We start from the raw sequence: 25720 nt of genomic DNA, 5'->3' as shown, positions 1-25720 counted from the left end.
CCTGTACATTAGATTCAAATTTTAAGTATTTTCTATACCCGTCCATCGTTCCATTCTTACCAACATTCACAACAATGCGTAGATAACCGACAGGTTACCCGATCCCGAAGCCAATCTTCACAGCCAATGAAAATGTAAATTCCAGGTGGAGCTTTCCGAGACAGAACCTGTTCTTGGCTATTACAATTTGGGCGGATGTGATTGGCCAGGGTTCGTAGCAAACACATGGGCGAAGGGGCCACAGGCAATGAGGTCAGAAAATTTTGGTGTGGCCATCCGAAGGCCGAGGTCAACACCACCAAATCCCTCGACATTGTTCCGATGAGAAAATAACCAACATTCTATTGCCTCACGCCACCACTGTTCACAATCTCTGTCTCTTTTTATCACCTCGACGCCTGCATCTTCATTTCGTCGACACGAAATCACTGGTCTCTGTTTATTTCCCTGTCATCGTTCCCTGCCTTCCCCATCTGCGACTTCTCTCGTATCACTCCACAATGGCATCTCTTCGCCAACCCACCCTCCGGCTACTGGCTTCGTCGAATATCCGACGATTCTCCCCGACAATCATCAACAGCACAAGATGCCTAGCTACCCTTGCCAAAGAAGAAATTGTAACAAAGAAGGAACCTTTGGTCAAGAAGTTCTCAATTTACAGATGGTCACCCGATGAGCCGACAAAGAAGCCGCAGATGCAAGAGTACTCGCTCGACCTGAACGAGTGCGGACCTATGGTTCTTGATGCTTTAATTAAAATCAAGAACGAAATGGATCCTACTCTGACCTTCAGAAGAAGTTGCAGAGAAGGTATCTGTGGTAGCTGTGCAATGAATATCGAGGGAACAAATACATTGGCTTGTTTGAGTATGTGATCACATGCCGATTATATATCCCCGGTTATACAATATTGTTGTTTTAGCCGTCCGAACATCAATTGCTAATGCAGCATCCAATCCAATAGGCCGTATAAACAGGGATGCTAGCTCAACTACCAGAATATACCCTCTTCCGCACATGTACGTCGTCAAGGACCTCGTGCCGGATCTTACCAACTTTTACAAGCAATATAAATCTATCCAACCATACTTGCAGAGCAAGGAGCCGGCACCAGAGGGCAAGGAATTCCTTCAAACCAAGGAAGATAGAAAGAAGTTGGATGGTCTTTATGAGTGCATTTTGTGCGCTTGCTGCAGCACCTCGTGTCCAAGCTACTGGTGGAACCAGGAAGAATACTTGGGACCCGCCGTGTTGATGCAGGCTTATAGGTAAGGATATAGACCTGATATACGAAACGTTTGGGAAAACATATGAGATATTAATGTATATCATTGCGTATTATAGATGGCTCGCGGACTCGCGTGACGGAAAGAGCGGTCAGAGGAAGGACATGCTTGAAAACAGCATGTCACTATATAGATGCCACACCATCATGAACTGCGCTCGTACTTGCCCTAAGGGCCTGAACCCCGGTTTGGCAATCGCAAAGATCAAGATGATGATGGTTCAAAGTGCTTAAACAGGGTCGAACCAGTCGGCGTGGGATAAGCGGTACAGTGGCATGGATACGAGATGCCTAACGGTGACTTAATGAAGATGCATTCAGAGTCATAGCTAATAGGTAGAGGGGTGGCAAAGATGCGTCGAGGTAGTTATTAGGTTGATGCAGTTGGAAAACTTCATATGTGCCCAACCCTTTGTCTTCTCTCTTTTTTTTTATTTACTTTTTTTGTGCTGGTCAGCTTTTTTGGAGTTTAGCATACTCTTTCCTTTGTGCTCTTTACCCTCTAAATCTTTTATATCCCTCTTCCTGCTTTTATTTTTTTCGATGTACAAAGGTTTTGGAAAAGCACATAAACCCGTCAACGACTTTTCTTTGTTACCCCAGTTACATGAAAAATGATAATGCTATATCTCTCTAAGAACTTCTCGTGAATAGTGTGACTGAGATCTGCATTCCTGGCCTGAGACAGCTAATAGCATATGTGCTATCCTAGCTTCAGCTATGTGATGCATATGCGAGTTTGACAATGTGGATGGGCGGTTGGGCTTGCGCGTCTGTCTGCCGTGGGGCAAGTGGAATGCATGAAGCGGAGGCTTTCTTATCGCCGTGCGCCAACGTCCCATGTCAACTATGCCTCTCACGTATCAAGATCTGCATATTTGGGACCAATGCTTTTTCCGTGGATGCTACCACAATAAAGCAATCGAATGCAATAATACCATGTAGACTGTGATATATCAATTTATGATGCATAGAAGCATTTACCTCCACCAGTTGTTAAGTTTTGGAATGCAAAAGGTTTTTCGGCTCAGGAATTCGCGAATCACAAGACCAAGCGACTAGCTGGGCATAAGCTTATAAGCTGATGATGTGATATAAAAAACGCGAGTCCATGCAGCACCGCGAAGTATATCGTGAGATATTAAGCGTCTACAGCCCTTGATTGATATTTAAGTATTTATCCCTAAGCAGCGGAAGTAGAAAGTGTCTGCCGCTTCATCATGATAGGACAGACCTCGCCACACTGTCGCATGTCGGCGAGTTAGTCTTCCGTTACACCGTGCAGTCTTCCGGTTGCATCCTGGCTAGATCGCAATTATGTTTCCAATCGAGGCTTCATGAATTGAAAAGCCGGATTCAATGTGACGTGCATAACGAAATGCGTCTTGATCAAGATAACTTTTCTTGCTTGACCCAACTCTTATCTTTCGAATTTGAGGTCTCGAACCGAAGCTTGATCGAATTGAGGGGATTAACGACCCGACAATCTTGGAGCTAGAAACCCCACAGATTAAAATGTAAAATCACAGGGAAACCTTTCCTTCTTGAGGAATGCCAACTTATCTCGGTTCCTGAATTCCGGAAAATTGATGGTTGCCTTCGGTTGATGACCCTCGTTTCGTCTCCGTACGCCCCACCTCTTTTAACCACACTGCAGTGAATGGCTTTAGAAGCAGGGTCTGTGGAACAACGGCGACCACTACTTTTGCACAAGCTGCTATGTGTCGACGATACAAACTCTTGGCCAAAGGGCTTTCTTGTTTGCTGTTGTGATACATGAACTCTAAAAGTCCATGTACTTCAGAGACATACCTAGTACTTAAAGTAAGTAGCTTATGTATGTGCAGCCCAGTGCAGTGCGCACATATTTGACTTTCCGCAAGCAGGGGCCCTCGCTACTGTGACATGTATCTGGGAATTTGAAACTTCTCCCAACTTTCAACTTTCAACTTCTGCGACATGGTGGACACCATCATATCAACTTGCATTTTAGTATAATTTTACTGAAATATTGAACTTACGTATCTCGAGAGAGGAGGCCCCGGACGGCAGGGTTCTCCAGCTTCCGATATGCATTAATCTACCCTATCAACAGCGAAATCGATATCGAAGGAATGGATACTATTCTACAAGACAGGAGACCCATGTTTAATCTCACACCCATTGATCTTTCGTGGCACCTCTCCAGAGGGTATCATGATAAACCAAAGTCCATGGACATGGATTGAAAGACAACTAGCAGAACGAATTCTAAGGAACTTATCTGTATAATAATTTATTTATAAGCTCAAGAACTCTAGACCCTTTCCCCCCATCCCGCGTGGGGTTTTGATTCACAAATTTTTCGTTAAAGAAACCCCATTCCGGAGTTTTTCTTAGTTTTTCTATTTTTTTTTCTTTCTTCGGGACACAGAATTTAAACGTTCAAGTGACTTCCTGTCAAGCCTGGTCGATTGGAACGTTAGCCCGCGCGGGTTCTATATCACAATTAACGGCTCAGGAGACCAAAAGAACTCACTCCTGGATATAATCATATACAGTAAGATCTTCCATTTCACATTCCCGTCATTTGATTTATTTCTTAGTCAATCAAAAGTTAGTACTAGTAAGAGGTTTCTTTTCACATTCACATATTTTATGGTCGAACGACACTTTCGCTAACTAATCGGACCCATTTTTGGGTTTTTTGCTATTTCTCAAGCTGCACCAATTCAGCCGCAAGGGAGTTTTTTTACTTTCTGAACCCGTCCAAACTACAATATCCTAGGCCAGGCCTTGTTCTGCATTTGCATTTGAAGCGAAGGGGTCCCCGCGCTGCGCACCGAAGGGAAAAAAAAGTTTCTAGTCAAAACGTTAAACTCACGCAGGGACAAGTTTCCCCATATCCACTATTTTTAATTCAACTACCTATCTTCTTTTTTTACCATCCTCAAAATCGACATTTACGTCCGTCAGTATAATTAGTCGTCGAGATGCGGTTAAGGAAGTTTAATCTACAGTTGGACCCGTTGCCGGCGACTTATGCCCCGTCGAATAAATGGTCGAATAAAGGTCCGAATCCCCACTAGTTAAAGTTCTGTCAAGGGTTTGGGGGTGAAATGGCAGGCAAAAAATAGGGAGGTTATGACTAACCGAATGGTAATAGATATGGACCCTGTCCCTTTGGACATGCGGACATGGAGATGGTGGCATATTGTGGGTATGTAGACGAAAACACACCGTTGTGCTATGTATTTTAAATTATGCGGCCAGTTCTAATTTTGTGTGAAATGTGGGATTATAGCATATTGGGTACGATTTGGTTTTACACCTCCGTTCACTTCGAACATCATGAGGAAACATACAGGAAAAACTAACTGGTTGTCTATACGTTAGATTTCTGATGCTTTCAATGTGTACGGAATCTATTCCCTCCTTTTTCCTCCTTAAATTCGGCAGAATTGCAGACTGACAAGAGTTTTTTGGTAATTAATTTAGTCCAACATGGCAATTAGCATCTGCCATGATAGCGGTTGGTCTGGGCTTCAAAGCTTCAATTGCGTATGACTTCATTTTCTTTAATTTTTACGTAATGACTTTTTGGGTAAAGCAACACAATCATGAGGCTAACTTTGGTCGGCTGGTTATTATAGTGCTATCGTGGTTGGACAGGTATGTGAAGAATATATTCCTTTGACTCGATTAATGGAGAATAGCGTATATGGGATGAGATGCTAACTGGCTGTTATAATATTGTAGTTATTCATCTCAATACCTATGACGCTTCACGGGTATATTGGAGCAAAGTTACATATACCGTTCCCAGTGCTGGCGAGATCTAGTTTTGGGTTCTACTTTTCGTACTTTGCAATCGTGTCGAGAGTAGTTCTCGCGTGCTTCTGGTACGTATGGTCATTTTCGATTTTTCTATATTTCACTAGCATAGTAGAAGATGTCTTTACTAAACGAGACTATGATAGGTTCGGAATCCAAACTACCACGGGTGGGAACTGCGTCCGTGAAATGATCAAGGCGATATGGCCAAGCTTTGCATCATTTCCAAATCATCTCCCCGCTAGTTCAGGAGCGACAAGCCAATCGATGCTGTGTTATTTCATATATTGGGTCATTCAGTTTCCGTTCCGTAAGTTTCACGGCTACTAGCAAATATATGCTACCGAAAGGTTGAAGTAATCAAACTAATGGATATCTCTAGTTCTTGTGCATCCGTCTAAGATTAGATATCTATTTATTCTCAAGTCGATCTTGACACCAGCATGTGGTATAAGTTTGATGGCATGGGCTTTCCATAAAACGGGCGGAGGTCCTATCTTTTCGAACCCAGCCACGCTGACCGGTAGCGCCGCGGCATGGCAATGGCTCACTGGCTTAAACTCTGTCCTTGGGCAATGGTGTAAGTTTTCCAGCAGAACATCATATTCTAGTAAATTGGCTAATGTACTATTGTCTAGCAACCTTGGCTATCAACATCGGTGATTTCACCCGTTATGCTAGAAGTCCACGCGAACAATATGTGCAACCTTTCGTCATCCCTCTTGCCTTCACTTTCATCGCCTTCATGGGAATTTCCGTCACCTCTGCCTCCAAAATAATATACGGAGAATACCACTGGGATCCCCTTCAGATCATTGCTTTATGGGGGAACTCACCCGGTGAACGTGCTGCTCGTTTCTGGTGTGCCTTTTCTTTCACTCTCGCAACATTAGGTACCAATATCGCCGCGAATTCTATTTCTGCTGGAAATGATTTCAATGCTTTACTACCAAGATACCTTAACATCAAACGAGGTAGTATTCTATGCGCATTTATTGGCGGATGGGTTTTAGTGCCCTGGTATATTCTTGCGAGCGCTCCCAGATTCTTGGGGTTTGCAGGCGGGTATACGGTGTTTTTGGCACCGATTGCAGGAGTTATGACTTCCGATTTCTATTTGGTTAAAAAGAGAAAGGTTAGCGTGCCGGCTATGTATAGACCAAAGTCGATATATAGTTATTGGCATGGTATCAACTGGAGGGCTTGTATGTCTTCCCTTAATTCCTCGTCAAATATCTTTCCCCCCCTCCCTTGGTCGAGCCTAACTAACAGAAACTACCATAGTGGCCGCGATGTTCGTCGGGTGCATACCTTGCTTCCCAGGGTTTTTGCACAACATAAACCCTGCCATTGGGAATAAGAACGTCAAGTATATGTTCAGCATATCATGGCTATACGGCTACTTTACCACTGCGGCAGTTTATTGGGCTCTATCGAAGTTATTCCCGGATACGAGGTCGTTATTGGATAGTATGATTTATGAAGAAGATGATGATAATTTACAAGACCATGAGTCTATTGAAGGAGTAGGTAGCGATGGAGCGCCGGAGAAGAGGGATGAAAGTACTCCTAAGGGCATTGAAGCCGGGTTTTAGTTTTTTGTTTAACTTTGGGTATGTAATGGGTTATTTTCTTTTGGATATAATATACGGCCGCGGATTGGGGGTTTTGAGTCTAGCGTTCTGAATTCTTGGGTTTTGGGGAATATTGGGATTGGTATATGGGATTATGGTACATACATATGGAATAATCTAAAGGATCCTGGATAAAGGATTGATAGGATAATATATATTATTAATAACGGCTACAGTTTTGTGGAACAGTAAATAAAACTCTATGCGCGCTAGGTACTTAGCAGGCTATAAAGTCGTATATAATACCTACAAATTAGGGAACAGGATCTGTAGATGTTTTCTTCGTTTGACAAAATATTAAACGACTCCCCCTAAGCTAATGCAACATAGATGTTAACTAATGGTCCTAATAGCTCTAAAGAAAGTCGCTCGCAGTTGTAGATGGGGTCATGACCCTTTCGATCGGGTCACTGTTCGAACTACCATCTTCGGAAACTATCGTTTGCTCCTTATCATCATCCTCGAAATTAAAATTGACGTCTAGTTCTTCCTCCTCAATCCCAGTTTCCGCACAATAATCCCTCAAAACCTTCATTTGTTTTAAAAGTTAGATCTATGAATATACCATTCCACGAATATTTTGCAGGTTACTTACCTGGATATCCATTGGAAATCCACTTATTGCAACCGAATAGGTATCCTCATTGAAATTCACAGCGATCCTGATGGGCCCGGATGCAGAAGAGTGTTCAAACCGAACTGGCATATCGAAGAACTGACTCCGCCGGATGGGCTCGTCGACATCAAAAACCTTCAGTCGGTTGATTGTAAAATAATTTGTGAATTTCAAGAGGTAAAGGAAAGGCTCCCCGTGAATAAGGTTGAGCCTACATCTCAAACTTCCATAGATAAAAAATTTCTCATTTCCTCCCTTAAGTATGCGAGCCACCTTGAAATAGTATTGGCTTGCTCTCAGTATGTTTGCTTGTACCTCTATAATGTCATCTCTACACTCTCCGGAAACCGGCTCATATAAGCTGTATGACTTTTTATACCTCTCATTGTATCCTTGAGCTTTCATTTCCATGCTTATAATCCTATCGGCTTCATCGAAAGCGGCTTCGCGTCCAAAAACAGAGGAGACACTCAGGCGATGGCATCGTGCTAGCGTGTCAGGGTCGTTCCTTTTCGAGTTACAGAAATTTTTCCAATCTTGTTGTCCATTCATCGTCCGTAACCATAGGATCATTAGTTCTTTTAGTTTCTCATCCAAATTCTTCAAACCCACCGGCTCATCTTGTAGTGCAGATGAATGTCCAGTGCCAATAGAGAGCACCAAATCGGGACGGGGTTTACCCCAGAGAAGGTTTGATTCGTCGAGAGCTAGCTGAACCGGGTTATTCGCTGTGAGACCACCGTCCCAAAATTCCATTCCATTTACGAGCATAGGTTCGAAATATAGCGGTGCCATGGATGAACACTTGGCCCTATAAGTACCAAATACAGGTTATCAGAAACTCTTGAAATCGGATTGCCTACTAGCGCGGCTTTATGTCTCATTGACGTAGGGAGTTTAGGTTCATTGGGGTGTTACCTACGCATCTGATATTGTCATCTTAGAGTTAATATACTTTTCATCATCTCCGGCGTGATAATTCGCTATGAGACGGGCATCGCTCCCAACAGTGGTTGTGACGGCCACGCGACAATGGTTTCGCAATCCGTATGTAATATTCCCCTTACGATTGTCAAAGTACTCCTCTATAGCGCGACTATAGCTGTCTTGAAGGTAGATCGACCCACGAATTCGTCTCGAGATCAATTTTAATCCTGGTGTTTTTGTACCCAACTTGTTGTCAAAGCCTTCGGAGCTAATTGCCTTGAATCTTTCTAGACATTCACTTGCGGGAAGGCCCTCGACCCCAAGTCCTAGTGCAACGATGCCACCTAAGCCATATTTAGTGAGAATGCAGTTTTCGTAACAATGAATGTGCGGATATGGATATACACCCGTACCAAGGAAGAATGAATAACGAAATGAACCACTAGAAACTTACCCATGGATGAACCAACAACGAGGTCAAAAAAATACCCAATTGGCAGACCAAGCCCGATAGACTCTTCAAGTCTTTCCAACAGGACAAGCTGTGTTACTCCTCGAACACCCGCCCCATCCAAAGCCAAGATTCGTGGATTGGCGAGCGCTGGTAGCATCTGGACGGTGAAGGGCCACCCGTGAGATCGGCCATTATCGTCACAAAGAACGCATTTCTCCAATACAGCCATAGCATCGGGCTCTTGTATGCGGTTGGATGAGTTTTCTTTCAAGCAGGTACCGCATATCATGTGCTGACATGGGAGCCGGTATTCAGACTTCCCAAAAAGGCACAAAGTGCAGAATTGGGAATTTGTAAAGAAATTGCCCTCAAACCAGAGGGGAAGAAATCGGCTTAGTATCCTCCTGTAATTTTTTCTCCTGGGATAGACCCCAAGCTTCCTGAGTTCTTCCATACACTGCTTGTGATTCACGCTCACAAACGAGTACCATTTTTGAGGACTCGAACCCGCAATATTCCGCGCTTTTGCTACTATTTCATGAATTTTGGTTTCGATTGCTGTCACAAGGCTGTCCTCGTTGGGTGACTCAGCTTCTTCGAACTCTCCATCCGCGAAATAATCTCCAAATTCACTTTGGTGGCCTTTGACATGACCATTCTTTGTGTTCACGCATTCCCAGTCTGCGTTTTCGTTGACATAGCTGCAGGACATATATCTTCCGACGAACTCGTGTATAGCTTCCTTACAGAGCCTTTTCATCCCAGGATGGAATATGTGCAGCTCAATAACAGCTAACGGAATCTATTTAGTTCACAAATCCTTTCCATGTCAAATATGTCTGAAAAGATTTTAACTCTACGCACCTTGATTCCTTGATGACTGCGCCTTCTTCACTATAGCCGATGCTATAAAATTAATTGCAGCTTCGAATACAGCCGAAATATTCGCTTGGTTAGATCTTTCGAGGCATATCTTTAGAAATTTGGCTATATGGGTTTCAATCGACTTCGTCATCGACAGGCGACAGAACCCAAAGTCGAAGGGTACCTTGGGATTTTCCACAATATGAGAGAAAGCGTAATCTGTAATCGCTTCTAGCTGGTTGGTGTTAAATTTTGTCAAGGATTTCGCCCGCATTTCTTGCACGCGCCCAGATTCGAGTTTTATAAGCTGCTGGAGACGAATCACCTGCTTGAGCATTACATCGGATTGCAAACTTTTCCCTAGGCCTACCCTAGGTATGAAGTGAGCATGTACGCTGCTGTAGCTCTTTAGGAGAAGGCTTTCTAGAAGGGTTTGCCCCTTTCCTCCTGAACCAGAGCTATCTGGTGATATATTGTACTGTTTAGGTTGACAAATTTGTCAGTAATTTTAAAACAATAATCCACGCGGTCTTGAAAGGGAAAGCTATTTATTGAAGGAATTCTTTTAAAACCTTTTGAGTCATATCTTTCAGCCTTTTATTAGTAGCAGCTTCTACATTCATAATCTCTAGAACATGTCGAGTAAATATATCACCACCTTCTTCCGAGACCCATTCTTCTTTGCCTTCCATTGAAAAGTTTATGATCAGAATCAAAGCTGGAAGCGCAGCTTGATTAATTGCATGCTGGGCTCCGGTGGTGCTCCAGTTCAATAGTCGAGTGATGGTTTTGGACCAAGCCTTCTCGCCTACAACATAGCAAATAACGTCGCTGAATATATATAACAGACGTGGGTATATATCTTTGATAACTTGTTTTCGATCAATCTGGTCTCCAAAATAATATACTTTCTGGTTAGACTTTCCGTCCAGACCATACCATTTCGTTTGGTATGAACTGGCAACTGATGCAACATCGCCGCCTATTCCCTCACAATCGGCCAGAAACAGAGGTGTAGAGGTCCCTATAGTTGAAGGGTCTGCGTAAAGATTAACCTCGCCCGTAGTGGCACAAAGGCTCCCTCCAGTAATGGGGCTTTGCATATTTTTATATGTAGTGTCTGTTTCGCCGAGACGAATTAAGTATCGAACTGGTAGGAATAATTCAAAAAGTCAGTATATTGTCTGGGTTGGATGGAGGACTTGACGCCTATAATTAGGAATTCCGTGGGATACTCAACCCAGTAAAGACTTCCCAGCCCCAGAGGCGCCGACAAATGATACTATACTCGGAAACTGAGTCGAAGGGCTGTCCGGCCCGAAATTCAAAGATTGTGCCATAAGATCTCTCAACCTTGATGTCTCCACAATATATTGAGTCTCGATTGAATTTGTCTCGTCATCTTGTTCGGACATTTGCGACCAGTGTCCGAACCATTTCGCCTTCTCATCTTCGATAAATAGCGTGGAAAGGTCTATTTCTGCAATGGCCTTCGTGACCTTTCCCCAGATCATATCTGCCACGGATGGTTCCCAGGTCTCTGCTTGTCTGTGTTCATCTCCACGTCCGTTTATTTCCATTTTTCTGATATGTTTATGGAAACAGTCTCCGCAGTAGACTGCCGAGCAAAGGCATTCCATTGGAGATCCCAATATATGTTCCTCGCAGGTGTCGCATTCCGTTTCTTCGCATGGCTCTCCCATGGCTGGCTGTGGCTGGCTACTAGTTGAGAAACTCCAAGGGGATAAACTTATATGTAGATAGCTGAAATAAAATATTTTATTGAAGACCGGCTTCTAGGTTTGGCTACAAGATAAAAAGGCTGTGTAAATATCAAGAATTTCGACTCAATAACGAACTTTAACAAGTATTAATTGCAAAATATAAGTATAATTACAGGAGCACCTAAATTACGCGGTAGCTCGAATCCTTCGACCGACCTTAGCTTAGGGGAATCCAAAAGATGCCTGAAGTTGGGCGCACCACCAAACATGTGTAACTCCGCATGTCGAATGGGAATGAATGTGACGTCGCGCGTGGCAGGAAATTTAAGCTGAGAGCTAACTAATGCGGTTGGCCATGCAGCACAGCTCAACTTACCCCATAGGAATGTACCATTGTTATGCACCACACAGTCCTATTAAAGCTCACTAGTCTGTGCACCGCACCCAGCTTAATCTGGGAATTCTTATCAGTATTTTTTATAGATATAGTCTGGGGAATTTTTACCACTGCCTTCTTGTTTCCACGAGCCATCATAGTTTATTTGGCTTGCTACCAATTGTAGTAATTATGGTGCACATGCACTGTCTGTACATACATCTGTGTTGTCTATGTGGTTTTTCCATTTTAGTCATGAATCTCTAACCATGAAGCAGTCCTGTTCGCATTCGCATTCCCAGATGTCACGATGAAAGGTAGGCGTGGGATATCTAGGATTAGTACCTATATTTGAGACTAATATTTCCTATATTAGTTACTTCTTGACTTACGTTCTTAGTTTATTGGGTATTAGTATACCCCGATAAACCACGAATCTGAATAATAAAATAGTAGAAGGTAATTATAACTGCAATATTTAATAGTTTATATTATGCATGTGACTATGTAGTCAGATCATGCGTCCGTTACGCTCGCTTTCCTGAACGTTGAGCCCAAAAAGACACCGCTGTTACAATGGATATTACAATTTTTGAGCAGAATAAGTAAAGTATATATATATAGATATATAAAACGAAGGGAAGCTGGTCTATGCTGGACCCATGCATGGAGCGCAAAATTGGCCCTCATGTAACCCGGAATGATGTATAGCACCAGCTATCGATAGGAGTTTCGGATTTCGAATAATTCATACCCCCAAAATTTTCTCCCACATGTGCCTTTTGTAACGCCTCTATACTAATGATCAACTATTGCTGTACGGCAGTATGCTTACATGAACATATAACCATTTGCTCGGCATCAAGTTTAAGATCATCTTATATTAACGTTATAACTCAGGACCACACTCTCAGCCGAGTAACAATCTCGCAGTCTTAACACTCTTCTAATTAAACAAGGCCATTCTCGGTTTAATCTGGTCTTACGAGACCAGTTTGGTCCCCACGATTCGAATCACCGTTATCTGAGGGCTCGGGCACTGCTTTTTACCCGAGGGTATCTTTGGAACCACTGGTATCCGGATTCACCTCTCCCTCAGCGTCGGCCATAGAAGAAGTAGCCTCTTCCCACCCCCCCTCTCCAATCTCATTTTCCTCGATTCCATTTTTTGCACAATGATCTCTCAGAGCCTTGTTATCCAACATTAGCGCTCACCTCGTTTTAAAAAAAAATTATATGCAATAATTTATTCATAGAGTATTTACTTGCCTGAACATCCAGCGGGAAACCACTTATTGCAACTGAGTATGACCCTCCGAAATTCACATCTATTCGGATTGGTCCGGATGTTGTGATATGTGTAAATTCCAGATATCGATCGAAAAGTTTAAGATCTCGAGACCTTGATGCGGCGTCCATATCAAAATATTTTTGTCCATTGACCGCGAAATATGATGTCAAGTTCAAGAGACTCCGAAAGGGCCCCCTCTCCTTAGCCCCCAGTCGGCATTTTAGATATCCAGTAACCTTTAAAAGGTTCCTCTGCGGGCCCTGAATTATCCACGATATCTTGCTAACTTGGAAGAAAAACTGACTTGCTCTTAATATTTCAGCTTGTACCTTCAAGATAGAGTCTTCACATGCTCCTAATATCGGTGTGTATGGTGTGTCCAAATTTACCCTGTATCTATCATCGTATTCCTTCGCAGCTGATTCCATCGATGTCATTTCCTGGAAACTATCGAATGCCGGCTCAACTTCATTTTTTAGCTTAACATTCAAGCGGTTGCATCTTGCCAGCAGGTCAGGATCATTCGTTTTTGAATCGCAAAAGTCACTCCAACCCTGCTCGCCGTTCATGGTTGTTAACCATGTTTTAAAGGGAGATAGTAGTTTCTCATCCACGGTGTTCAAGCCAATTGGCTCAGGTTGCCGACTATCTGACCGCCCTGTACCAATTGAAAGCACAATACCAGGGCGAGCTCCATCCCATAGACGTTCTGCTTCATCGATGGCTAACTTGATCGGATTATTAGCCATGAGTCCTCCATCTCGGCATTCTACTTCCCCATGTGGTACTGGCGGAAAGTATAATGGTGCCGCTGAGGTGCACTGAGCCCTAGAGATGTAGTCAAGGTGTGTCAGTATCTAGATATTTTCCGGGGGTCGGGTCCATGTTCGCCAGCTTTACAGGTGATTTTTTTTTTTTTTTTGCTAAGATTAGGGCCCTTACACTTTCCAGGGAGTGGCTATTGAGTCAATATACTTTTTGCCATCCCCAATATGGTAATTTGCGATCAGGTAGCTATCCAGTTCGACTGTAGTTGTCACAGCCACGTGACAGTGGTTTCGTAACCCGAACATAACCAACGAATTATCACCCCCATACTGCTGCTCCAAAGCCTTTATATACTTATACTTATCATAAACTGATTTGTAAAACCACCTCGTTATTGATTGTAGTCCAGGAGTTTTTGTACCCAGATTTGAGACGAAGCCCTTCTCACAGATTATTTTGAATTTTTTCAGGCATTCGGTTGCACTGAATCCTCGAGAACCAATGCCGATAGCGACAACGCCACCTAAAATAAATTCTAGTTAGTGCTTATGTACCGGCGTATCTATTCATATATAATTTGTGAAGAACTCAAATGCGCATTACGAAACGGGAGACAGACACATTTTGGGTTGTTTGATAAACGTTTAACAGAGACTGAAATTTTAGGAGCATCATCCACTTACCAGTAGAAGACCCAACGATCAAATCGAAAAACCGTCCGATTGGTAATCCTAGTCCAATAACCTTCTCTAGTCGCACTAATAAGACTAGCTGTGTTATTGCACCGACACCAGCCCCATCGAGGGACAAGATTCGCGGGCTGGTGAGCTTCATTGGTATCTGAACGATGAACGGCCAGCCCTTTTCTTCGTCTTTGTCGCCGCAGAAAATACATTCTTCCAAGATAAGCATGGCCTCGGGTTCTACTCCAGAATTAGGGGTGGAGTTTTCTTTCAAACAATTTGTGCAAATCAAATGCTGGCATGGAAGACGGTATTCGGATTTTCCAAAAAGACATCCAAAACAGAACTTCAGACTAATGAACTGGTACAGTTCAAGAGCTTCATACAAATTTTTGCGAAGGGCTTTGATGGGATTTAGTATGGTATCTAGTATCGAACTCGTGCTATCGACCTTAACTTTTGGGGGTAGGCTTTGAGCTCCCGAAGCTTTTTCACATTTTCCACATGCTCTGCTTCCACAATTTCGTGCCAGCGTCGAGGATCCGAGCCCGCCTCTCCCCCAGCTTTCCTAGTTAATTCATAAACTTTTGACCCAATTGACTCCGTAAGTTGATCCTCGTTATAGGTATCAAAGAGTCCGCTTTCGAAATCTCCACCGGCAAAACAGTCTCTTGATAATTTGGTCTGGTGGCCTTTCGAGTGCCCACTCTTGCTATTCGAACATTTCCAACCCATATCATCGACATAGCTGCAGAGTACCCAATCCTCAAGAAATTTATGCATAGCAGTCTTGAATACGGCCTTCATGTCTTGTTGAAACATATGGACCTCAATGACAACTATATATGTGGAGCAAGATTAGCTACAAGGAACTTAGTTCTCTTTTGTAGGTTGGTGCGACTCTCGGATTGATACAGACCTTGGTTTTTAGAGGACCGCGCCCGCTTCACAATAGCCGATGCTAGAAAGGAGGTCGTAGCTTCGAACACCGTATCAATACTTTCCTTTTCTTCAACGGCTTGGCTGCAGTCAATACTAGTGTTTTTTTTAATGGCTCGGTCGAAGCAAATTTTCAAAAAATCAACCACATAGGTTTCGATTGATTGTGTATTTGTCGTAGCTGACGCAAACTGGCGGCATAACCCAAAATCGAATGGCGCCTCATCGTTTTCGCTGACATGAGAAAACGCGTAGCTTGCTATTGATATAAGCTGCTTGTTGTTAAATTTCGTCTGTGATTTTTCCCGTATTCTCTGAACGCTCTGGGATTGCACTTTGATGAGCGTTTGCAGACGTTTCATCTGATGAAATACCACAGCAGTAGTTCCGAGTTTTCCGAGGCCCATCTGTGGGATAAAGTGAACATGCACACTACTATAACTCTTAAGGAGAAGCTCTTTCATGGGGTTGAAATTTTCGTCCGTAGAGTTTGAACCATCGATAGGGATACCGTACTATCATTGAAATCCGTATTTTAGGTAAGTGACTTCGGGGCCCGGGGGGTGGGGGGTGGGGGAGGGCACCGTAAAAAATGCCTGGTAGATTAAACAGAGCACTAACCTTATGGGCCATTTCTTCTAATTCCTTGTTTCCAATAATTTGGTCTTTTACAGTATTGAAAAAGTGTTTGGTAAGAATGTCTTGCCCATCTTCAGAAGTCCATTCTTCTCGCCCTTCCGCCCGGTTTAAAACCAAAACCAATGCAGGGAGAGCGGCCTGGTTAATCGCATGCTGTGCACCAGTGGTACTCCAAAGCATAAGTCGATTTATGATAGTGGACCAAGAGATATCGCGTGTGAGGTAACAAACTACATCGCTGAAGATATAAAGTAGGCGAGGATAAAAATTCCTGATAACTTCTTTTTTATTTAACGGCTTTAAACGTATGAGCTCAAATACCTTACGGCTAAACACTTGAGGCCTATACCATTTTTTTTGATACATGTTGGCCACAGATGTAAAATACTCCAATCCTTCACAATCAACCAAAAATATGAGGGTGGTTGTTTTGAATGTGGATGGGTTTGTATATAAATTAACTTCTCCTGTTATTGGTTGCAGATTTGATGGGTCTCCAAAGACGGGTTTTTGGATCCTGTCTAATGCTGTTTCATTTTCTTGTCCGCCAAGATAAATCAAGTACCAAACTAGTAGGATATTTGTAATTTGATAAGTAGTTAGCAATTTTGATAATATATACACAATGAAAGGTTAATTAGACCTATAGGATAAGGGGGCAGCTAGGATGCTTAATTAAGTAGTGACTTCCCGCAACCCGTGCTGCCGACGAACGATATGAAACTTGGAAATTATATTGAAGGGCTATTTTCTTCGAAAGTAAGAGATTACGCTATAAGATTTTTTAGTCTTGGTGTCTCTATGAGATATTGTGGTCCGGTAGAACCGGGTTCAGTAAAACCGGGCTCTGTGGCGTCGCCAGAGATCTGTGACTGGTTCCGGAATCCAAACCATTTTGTCTGCTCGTCTTCAAGGAAAAGATGGGAAGGATCTGCTCCAGGATACGTTGCCGCGGCTTGTCCCCAAATAATATCTTCCTGAGATGGTGGCGGAGGCGGTGGCGGCCGCCCGTGTCCTCCCTCAGGCTCTTTCAGCTTCCGTTTTTGCTCTAAATGCTTGATGAAGCATCCTTCGCAAAAAACTGCCTTGTACAAACAATCCACGGGTATATCTAGTGGCCGGTCGCACTTTGCACATTGAACCTTGTCCTCTGGTTCTTCCATATTTTCCGACACGAAAGTACTGATATTTTTTTGAGTAAATTAAGCTTATCAGATGCTGAATGACCAATGTGACAAAGTGTTGATTGAAAAAAAGTTATGGTTTAGCCTGAAGGAGACATATAGTTAATTCTATATTCAAGCAAGGAAGGGGTGTTGGTTCGAAAAGATTCTTTTAGGAGAGAGAGATTGCTAGTGAAATTATTGGTAATATACTGACTTGATATATTAATATACTTTATAGTGAAATAATCCTGTCTTACTTTAAGATAATCTAGAGGGAGGAGCATCCTACCCGAATTTCTAAAGCTACCCCACATTCAAATCTTGGACAAAAGATGCCTGAAGTCTATCATACCAAAGCAATCCCAACCCCGCTCGAACAGTGACAAGTACAGAGTTTCCAAGTTAGGAAGTATAAAAGACCAAGAAAGCATTTTTGGGAGCTTGTACTGATAACTTCAGGATGCAGCCTTCCTGCATGGTTTGCCCATCTAGGGGTGTACCGCCGTGTACTCCGATGATACTGAGAAGACGACATGATAGATGAGTATTTGATGGGTATTAATTGAGAATAATATAGTTGTATCATGGTATAGGCATTAACGCACCTTTTCTTTTTAGAATATTAGAATCGTATTCTTAGTTTAAGGTTCGCGAATTCGTTTTATAGATCACTTGTTGTTGTGCACATGTGTTGTAGCTGTGGTTTTTTTTCTCCCCTCGTCCGGGTTAGTACTATTTGGTTGGTCTTGAATACTCGATGGTACTCGACTTGATATACTCTCATGCATACCTTTTAGTACATAAGTACTTACTTGGGTATACATGACGTTCTTAGATTTCTCAAATTGTGTTCACGGCCTGCTATAGCCTGTACCTTCTAAGAAAAAGTTGAAATTTTGATAGAATAGAAATAACCAAAAATTCGATATATATTGATTAAGCAAATCATAATTAACCAAACTAAACTCCTTTGTTTCCAAAATAACCTATCCTCATAAAAAACACTAACAAAAACTGAATCGAAAAAAAAAAAGAATAAAAACTAGATTCCCAAACATCATATCTACATAAAAACCGAATAAAATATTTACAATTGAAGGAAAAGGCCTTGATGCAGCAGCAGATAAATGGCCGGTTTCGAAGTTCCAGGTTGTGTGCTTCTGAGATTATCTGCATTATATAGCGTCGAGCTAGCTGTTGTGGAACTACAGGGATTCAGATCCGATCCATCCATTAAGCCAAAATTTCGATGGATATTTCGATTCGAAGGGGGGGAAGGTTTGATATAATCAATATATCGAAGAAAGTAGTATTCGCAGGAGTTGCAGGCGGTGCATTGTAATTGCAACGTCGAAAGTAAAAATAAATATGAAAAAAGGTGCTATTAATAGCCCTGTACCATCTTGTTGCTGTTAGTTATTGAGAGGTCGTCGTATGCAGATTCCCTTTTTTTTTCTTTGATGGATTTTTGAAATATGTTTAAGAATTTTTAAGGCTGAAGACGGACTGTAATTTCGAGACTTTTCAGGGGGGCGTGGAAGCTGATAAGGTCGAGCCTTGCGTGTTTGCGTGTATGCGTGTTTTTTTGCTTGTTCGCGAATTCGTGTGTATGTACTGTGTATGTATGTACCGGTGTAGGCCTTGCAATTGTCGCAGGAAAAGGGTTCCCCTGATTGTCTTCATTCCTCAACAATATGGAAGAAACCGATGAAGTAACCGATTCGACGGGCTCTTGTGCGGTGGAGATGGATATATCGATAGAGAATATGGGATTTTTTTCGTAGTAATTTGTAAAGGAAGTTCGAGTTCCATTTTCCAGTTCAGATCTTACACCAAAGGAGCAAAAGCCGTTCCGCCGCTCGACCTTCGCTTCTTGAGGATCCAAAGAATGAGCGCCAGAATAATGATAACGAGGACCAAAGCACCAAGGGCAACGCCAAGGTTGAAGTTTAAACTGGAAGTATCGATCATTTTTGTTGATATTTTTATATAAATATGATGTCGCGATAACTTTTTTGGTGAGCTTTGAGGTAAGGTGGATTTCGGTAGGGATGTTGTTTCGTCAAAGAGTTAATGGCCAGTCGTTTTTTTTTTTTGGAAAGAAAAGTCTGAATCGAATCGCTTCTGTTTATTTGAATTGTATCGGAATCGGAGTTGATAAAAAAGGTCCACGAAATGGGATTTTGATACATGAAACGAAAGGCTGGAAATATCTTTTCTGAGAAAAAAAATAAAGAGTCGCAGGAAGAATGTCAACTATCGACGGAATCTGAAAAGAAATGAATTAAATGATAGATAGAAGAAATAACACCCAGGTAAGTACTAAGCTCCCCTCCAAGAAGATTAAGAAGCTTAAGTCCAAAAACGAATGAACAGAATGTTAACAAAATCTCCAAATTAAATGCGACATCAACCTTCTTTTTAAAAGGGTTTCTCTTAAAAAAAAACGAGGGAAAAAAAGGAAAAGGAGACAAAGCTACGGATTTATCTATTTAAGAAAATCAACGGCACAGGAGCTTGGGAAGACATAACGACACACACACACACACACACACAACGAAAAAAATACCATTACCATCTGACAGTCAGCAAACTTTCAAAATGCTGCGCCTGCTCATATACCACACCCACCTCATGGGTGGGCTGCTACTACTTGCTGCTCGTAACGGAGCATATCAAGCGGGTGGGCATCCCTTAATATAGCTGAGCTGTTTCGGCTAGACGTTCCAACCAGGATGTGCGCGGACGGCTCGTCGCTTGGCTTTTTTCTCCTCCTCTTCTCTGTTTGCGATCCTTTGACAAACGTTGTGCGCAACTGATGAAGAATTCTCGCGAAAACGAGAATTGCATGCATATCTTTATTCTGCAAAGAAAATGAGGAGTACTCGGAGTATTTGAGGCTGAAGTATTAAATGCAAGTTGGGAGAAATAGATAATATAATTCACAAACTAGAATATAAGTTACATACTTTCTATATTTATCAATCGATTGCGTGGATGATATACGCACACGCACGCCATGTGTAACCCTGTTGAAATCATAAATTTTAAATTGGAAAAAGGGGAGACTCGATCTTCAAAGAGTTTATATTCACAAGGACCGCGAACCACCCACTCGCTTGTCTTTAAAACGCTTAACCCACATCCGCATGGCTTTGTGAGACAGAAGCCTGGTGTATGATATCATACCTTTATCCTCCTTATTAAGCATCAATATCAATTATCAATATCAATATCAATATCAATATCAATATCAATCAACCCAAGCCGCTTCGTAATAGCCAAGTTTAGTCGGCATATATCGATACCCAACTTCCACCCCTTCGATCCTCCCAGCATGTTTAACCCCCTTCACCAAACCCAACATACTTTCCTTCGTCTCCATGAATTCCTCCATTAGTAAACCCTGTTTCCCAAATCCAGGAACTTCAAAGCCTTCCTTTCCATTTATCCTTCCCAATGAAGTAATATACTCCATCACCCCCGCCAAACTCACATGAACTTCCCAACTACCCCCTTCCACAATCCTTCTATACAACGCCGCTAAAATCCCAATAGCGAGGAAATAACCAGCAGTATGATCTAACGCCTGACACGGCCATTTCATAAACTCCTCCTTCTTCTTCTTCTCGTTTTCGCTAGTATCAAGATTGAAATACTCGGCTTCACTAACATTAACCCCAGAACATAATTGTACCATACTATCAAACCCCCTTCTATCCTTCCAAGGTCCGGACTCTCCGAACGCATTTAATGATGCATAAATAATCCCATTCGGATTCAATAACGCTACTTCTTCCGGTGAAAACCCTTTTGCGGCCAAAGCTCCAGGACGGAAAGATTGTATGAATACATCCGCTGATGATAATAACTCCTGAAGTTTATTTCTTCCTTCTTCTTTTTCTCCTTCCCCGTTTTCTTCTCTAAGATCGAGGAATGTAGATCTTTTCCCCCGTGAAGTATCGATGTCAAGACCAGGTAGTGATGGTAAATGAGGACCATGAATCCAAAGAACATCAGCACCATGAGCGGCAAGTGTTCGACCACAAATCGGACCTGCCAGCACTCTTGATATTTCTGCGACTCTGAGACCGGATAGACATGATTTTGCGGAGTTGTTTTTGTTATAAGAGGGTCGAAGGTTCGGAGGAAGACCAGAGGGGGCTTCTCCGATTTTTCGAATTATTATAGGAAATTTTGGGAGATGAGAAGATTGTGGTTCTAATTTCCATTGGAGAGGGGATCGGAGGGAATACATCACCGCCCCACTCCTATGTGCTATATTTTCTAAATCTATCGCTTTGTGACGTTTGACTGCATCTGATATTATGGATTTATCGGTACAGTTTGTTGGTAATCCCAAGATTTCTAATGCTGATACCGCGTGGTTTGGAAAATTCGCGTGGATGCCGATTACACCGCCATCAGAGGTTTTGTAGGATCCTGATACGGGACTCCATATTTCTTTTAATTTTGATGATGATGGTGATGAGGGGTCGTCGGTTGGATTGTTGAGGAGGAGTTGGATGTGGGATTCGGATTTGTATTCTGTGGTTGCGTGGAGGGTGTTTATTTTTACCTTTGGGAGTTTGATAGTACTACCGTTATTATTATCGTTATTATCATTACTAGTATTTGAGGGGTATCTGAGGGAGTAGATGAGTGATGCTGCTAAAGTAGATGTAGCTATCGCAGCAGGTGGGACGAGTGATAGACGATAACTGGAGGGAAGGGTATGTTCCGGTCCTGTTATTTCGAGAGTCTCGTCGGAGAGGGCGGATGAAGGGAGGGAGAGGGTTGACCAGAGATCGTGGACTATATCTTTGGAAGTTGTGAAGTGTGAGCGGTCCATTTTGTATTTTGTATTTCAATGCCGGGATATCCGCGGCAAGATCATGAAGTTAAAATCAGAGGGATTTAATATTTGGGGGATTGTTGGAAATGTGCGTTGTGAGCGTATGCCAAGCCGAGGTTAAAAGATGAGGCTGAACAGAAACGTTGACAAGGCGGCATTCGATTGTGAATAATAACGTAACGTTATCAACAATAGTAACGGATTAGCTTTCTCAAGGGGGCGGTTTTACGAGTGGAGATGTCAAGGAAGTATAGACGTCTGCCTGAACCCAGAAAAAGATCCTAATCTAGTGTATATACCTGCTACCTAGCTAAGGTTGATCGATTCATGATCAAAGCTAGCTCGGTACATTCGGGCCCGCATTGCTAGTTACATACACTTGCAGTTCGCATTTTCGAAGGATCAAGCACCCGCTATATAATTCGGTTCTACTAATACATATCATACCAGGATTAAATCCCCAAAAACCGCCCCACCAAGGCTGCTGCTGCAGACCTCACCTGTTTAGCCGTTTCTCTCTTTTTCTGATCTTTTGTCAAACCCCTTCGTTCGACATGCATGACAGCAGCTTGCGCAGCTGGTTAATTAACTAGGTAACTACCTCATATTTAGTAGTAGTACTAAGTATATATATTCGGACAACCATCCGGCCGTCATAAGTCGAAGTCTTATACTCAACTTAAGTCTATGAAGTTTCTGGTCGACGACTTCTGAAACATCTTTTTACCTTTTTTTTTATATACTATATCGAAAAAACTTGCGCAGATGCGATAGCTAGGATTAATATTGGTAGTTAGGATTCGAAGATCGGAACGTGGCGATAACCTGCTCTGGCTCCTCGCGACACTACACAGTGTAATTATAATTAACCCGCACGACGGACACCAATAATCTTATCACCTCTACAATCAATCAATCGATCAATCAATCAGTCAGTCAATCAACAAACCATCACTACAATAAACCCCCCCCCCAAAGGATCAAAAGTTAATAACCATCCAATCGATAATCCTTCATTCAGACCTCTCAGACATCACTAGTAAGAACCGCCCCCTTGTCTCAAAAGGCCGTTACGGAGTCTAGTCGTTGGTATTAACCTCAATCAAATCAAAATTTAGCGACCGCGTTGCTTCACATCGCATGTCCCAACCATCTACAGACCCAGACCCACTCCCCGAAAGAGCCGCCTTCCCGATCCAGCACCTTTCCCGTTCCTTCCTAGACCAACAAGGATTATCCTCAGATCTCGGTCTAGCTCTCTCTCAGAGAGCTGCAGTAAATGCAGATGGCGCCGGTGGTAGCGATGATAACGGTATATCGGTACCTCGACCAGCGGTGATAAAACCCGATACCGCTGCGTCGTCTGCTGCTGCTCCGACGAGGAATGCCGATTATATCGCCGCAATCGAACGTGGTCCGTTCCCCAAAGATGGATCGAATACCTCTCCGTCGGACCTTAACATCGAACAATTGCGTCCTGAAAGGATAGAACGAAACCCATACGAACCAAGCACGTGGAACAAAATCACCGAATCCTTCAACACCGTACCTTACACCGCCAAAGTCTTCATATATCGGACGTTAATAATCCTTTGGAACCTACCCGAAAACATCGTCCGCGGCAAAAGACGGCTCTTCTCTCCTCCACCAAAACCGCAGACACTTCCTGCTCCAGCTACAATACCGGCTACTACAGGTGCGCAAGGCCCTGAAAAGCCCAGCAGGGTTGGAAAGTTTTTTCAATGGCTCTTTAGCAAGGATATGATGATCATGTACGGATTTCTGTTCACACTGGCGTTGAACGGTGGATTCGCACTTTGGGTTTGGGTTCACGTTCATGTATATCTCGATCCACATACCTGGCGACTCAGACGATTGGTAACAAATTCATTGAGTGCTTGGACGGCCTTTACATCCCTCGAAATATGGATAGCAATCATGCTCGGAATGTGGAATCTCGGAGGCGCGTACCTGATAATCATGGGACCTACTGTCATCGTCAACTGGATAAAACAGGGTATACGATGGATGTCCAGTTCGTTCAAGACTGGTGGTAGGCCGCCGATACGAGCCAAAAGCACAGGCAAACCGAAAATTGAATCTTGCTTTGTATCGATATTCGGAATTTACTTTCTGGCAATGATATTATGGCCGATTCTGGCGAGTACGATCCCTGCGCCGAGGTTGAGGGTTGATCGGTATCCGAAACGGTGTGAAGAAGGTGGGTGGGATTTTAGGGTCATTTTGAACGGGAGGTTTCAACCAAAGAATTTGACGAGAGGAGTGGTGATGATTAGGGAGATGAAAGGAGAGAAGACCGGAAGGTATACGGTTTACATGACGGAGGATTATGTGAATGCGACTTGGTTGAGGACAGAAGAGAAGGTCGTATTGAGAAGGGCCTCGATCCCGTGGGAGGAAGAGGCGGTATATGTGAGTGAGGTGACTTATAGGTTTCCGTATCTGCAGACGGAGTGGGAGAAATCCGGGTGGAGAAGTTTGCCGGATGTGAAGAGGGAGACCGGAGGGAATTATACGGCTATTCTTACGTATCCCGAGACTGGGAGGAATGAGACGATCGACGGGAGGTTCCCGTACCTAGAAGACCAGTCGGGTTTACGGTTGGACGAAATGGGGTTGATACCAGATGTGAAAAGGTCGTGGAGGGCTGTTGCAAGTACGGCAGATAGCTGTTCCTGGGGCCCTGATGCGAAATTACTGGAGAATACAGACGTCACGGCCAGAAATATGGTCGGAGAAGGGTATCCTATAATTTTGACGGATATGACAAGGTTTGGATCATGTTCCGAGTTGACGGTCTGTGCGAACCGTAGGAGACAGGTTGTGGATGGATTACCGTGGGCCGTGGGAGAGGAAGGGAAGAAAGTATTGGATGCGATGTTGATTGTGCCGCTGGGGTTGATATTGGCTGAACAGATTCGATGGGGAAGCTGTTGCGGGGATGGGTTTGAACCATATAAGGCGGCACCGGCACCGCCATAGAACCCTTTTTATGACCTTTTCTCCCTTTTGTCATTTACCATTGGTGGTATCACGATATACCATTGCAGCTTGCGGGGTTAAGATTATTATTTTTTTTTGTTGCTTTTAGAAGCACTGCATCTGCATATGAAGATCGCGATCATTGATCTGGTGTTTTGGAGTTCGTTTCATCATTTATTTTCGTTGTTTTATATTTACAAAACTAATGTATAATCGGATAATCTTCGAATCAATTGATTAATTACAAGAAAATTACCGATCTACGTAACCGACCCGAAGAGCTCTAGTACCCTCAAAAGAAAGAAAGGGCTTTAAATTCGAGGCAAAAAAGCCGAAGTCCGGACGGGGAAGGACGCAAAGTCGCTCATATCAAAAAAGAACGAGTTAGCGCGTGGGGTGCAGAAATGCCCAGGCTGAACGGAAAGCTTAGCCAAAGAACGACAATTCAGCCAAGACAGGGCGTCATTGACGAGCTTCTGCCGAGTATCTTGTGGGATCTTGACAGGGCGGCTGTGCTTTTTGGTTTTAATACGATAAGATTTTATTGTAGAAGGTGAATGAAAGGGATTTTGATGATTAAGATGAGGGATTGTTTGGAGGGAAGGTCGAGATGTGGATAATATGAAGTATCATACAATGGGTGCATATAGCGAGTGAGGTCTCGTGCCCAGCTGCACTGCAAC

General features: G+C 43.0%; 10 protein-coding genes across 10 annotated transcripts; 3 read left to right on the top strand and 7 right to left on the bottom strand.

The window, feature by feature from the left end:
* Positions 1–500: 500 nt before the first annotated feature.
* On the top strand, positions 501–1519 carry AOL_s00054g737 (uncharacterized protein; the record flags this gene model as incomplete). The annotated part of the gene is made up of 3 exons (XM_011122053.1): positions 501–867; positions 965–1268; positions 1345–1519. 3 exons carry the CDS (start codon positions 501–503, stop codon positions 1517–1519), a joined length of 846 nt encoding a protein of 281 aa, XP_011120355.1.
* Positions 1520–4257: 2738 nt separating this feature from the next.
* AOL_s00054g736 (uncharacterized protein) lies at positions 4258–6693 on the top strand (the record flags this gene model as incomplete). Its single annotated transcript, XM_011122052.1, has 11 exons — positions 4258–4336; positions 4431–4484; positions 4569–4576; positions 4661–4680; positions 4763–4825; positions 4918–4936; positions 5024–5166; positions 5245–5408; positions 5481–5678; positions 5737–6303; positions 6383–6693. The coding sequence occupies 11 exons, from the start codon at positions 4258–4260 to the stop codon at positions 6691–6693; spliced, it is 1626 nt and encodes a 541-aa protein (XP_011120354.1).
* A 394-nt stretch (positions 6694–7087) lies between these two features.
* Positions 7088–9489, bottom strand: AOL_s00054g735 (uncharacterized protein; the record flags this gene model as incomplete). Its single annotated transcript, XM_011122051.1, has 4 exons — positions 7088–7261; positions 7328–8159; positions 8271–8619; positions 8730–9489. 4 exons carry the CDS (start codon positions 9487–9489, stop codon positions 7088–7090), a joined length of 2115 nt encoding a protein of 704 aa, XP_011120353.1.
* A 96-nt stretch (positions 9490–9585) lies between these two features.
* AOL_s00054g734 (uncharacterized protein) lies at positions 9586–9930 on the bottom strand (the record flags this gene model as incomplete). Its single annotated transcript, XM_011122050.1, has 1 exon — positions 9586–9930. The coding sequence occupies one exon, from the start codon at positions 9928–9930 to the stop codon at positions 9586–9588; it is 345 nt and encodes a 114-aa protein (XP_011120352.1).
* A 211-nt stretch (positions 9931–10141) lies between these two features.
* On the bottom strand, positions 10142–10696 carry AOL_s00054g733 (uncharacterized protein; the record flags this gene model as incomplete). Its single annotated transcript, XM_011122049.1, has 1 exon — positions 10142–10696. One exon carries the CDS (start codon positions 10694–10696, stop codon positions 10142–10144), a length of 555 nt encoding a protein of 184 aa, XP_011120351.1.
* A 132-nt stretch (positions 10697–10828) lies between these two features.
* On the bottom strand, positions 10829–11296 carry AOL_s00054g732 (uncharacterized protein; the record flags this gene model as incomplete). Its single annotated transcript, XM_011122048.1, has 1 exon — positions 10829–11296. One exon carries the CDS (start codon positions 11294–11296, stop codon positions 10829–10831), a length of 468 nt encoding a protein of 155 aa, XP_011120350.1.
* A 1443-nt stretch (positions 11297–12739) lies between these two features.
* On the bottom strand, positions 12740–16193 carry AOL_s00054g731 (uncharacterized protein; the record flags this gene model as incomplete). Its single annotated transcript, XM_011122047.1, has 7 exons — positions 12740–12883; positions 12969–13812; positions 13927–14275; positions 14436–14796; positions 14874–15274; positions 15355–15889; positions 15996–16193. The coding sequence occupies 7 exons, from the start codon at positions 16191–16193 to the stop codon at positions 12740–12742; spliced, it is 2832 nt and encodes a 943-aa protein (XP_011120349.1).
* A 587-nt stretch (positions 16194–16780) lies between these two features.
* Positions 16781–17176, bottom strand: AOL_s00054g730 (uncharacterized protein; the record flags this gene model as incomplete). The annotated part of the gene is made up of 1 exon (XM_011122046.1): positions 16781–17176. One exon carries the CDS (start codon positions 17174–17176, stop codon positions 16781–16783), a length of 396 nt encoding a protein of 131 aa, XP_011120348.1.
* Positions 17177–20432: 3256 nt separating this feature from the next.
* Positions 20433–22031, bottom strand: AOL_s00054g729 (uncharacterized protein; the record flags this gene model as incomplete). Its single annotated transcript, XM_011122045.1, has 1 exon — positions 20433–22031. The coding sequence occupies one exon, from the start codon at positions 22029–22031 to the stop codon at positions 20433–20435; it is 1599 nt and encodes a 532-aa protein (XP_011120347.1).
* A 1143-nt stretch (positions 22032–23174) lies between these two features.
* Positions 23175–25037, top strand: AOL_s00054g728 (uncharacterized protein; the record flags this gene model as incomplete). The annotated part of the gene is made up of 1 exon (XM_011122044.1): positions 23175–25037. One exon carries the CDS (start codon positions 23175–23177, stop codon positions 25035–25037), a length of 1863 nt encoding a protein of 620 aa, XP_011120346.1.
* Positions 25038–25720: the final 683 nt, after the last annotated feature.

Source organism: Orbilia oligospora (assembly GCF_000225545.1).
Source record: "Orbilia oligospora ATCC 24927 unplaced genomic scaffold scaffold00054, whole genome shotgun sequence".
Classification (NCBI taxonomy): Eukaryota; Fungi; Ascomycota; class Orbiliomycetes; order Orbiliales; family Orbiliaceae; genus Orbilia; species Orbilia oligospora.
Note: the sequence above shows the minus strand (reverse complement) of the source record. Positions and strands in the feature narration are given on the sequence as shown.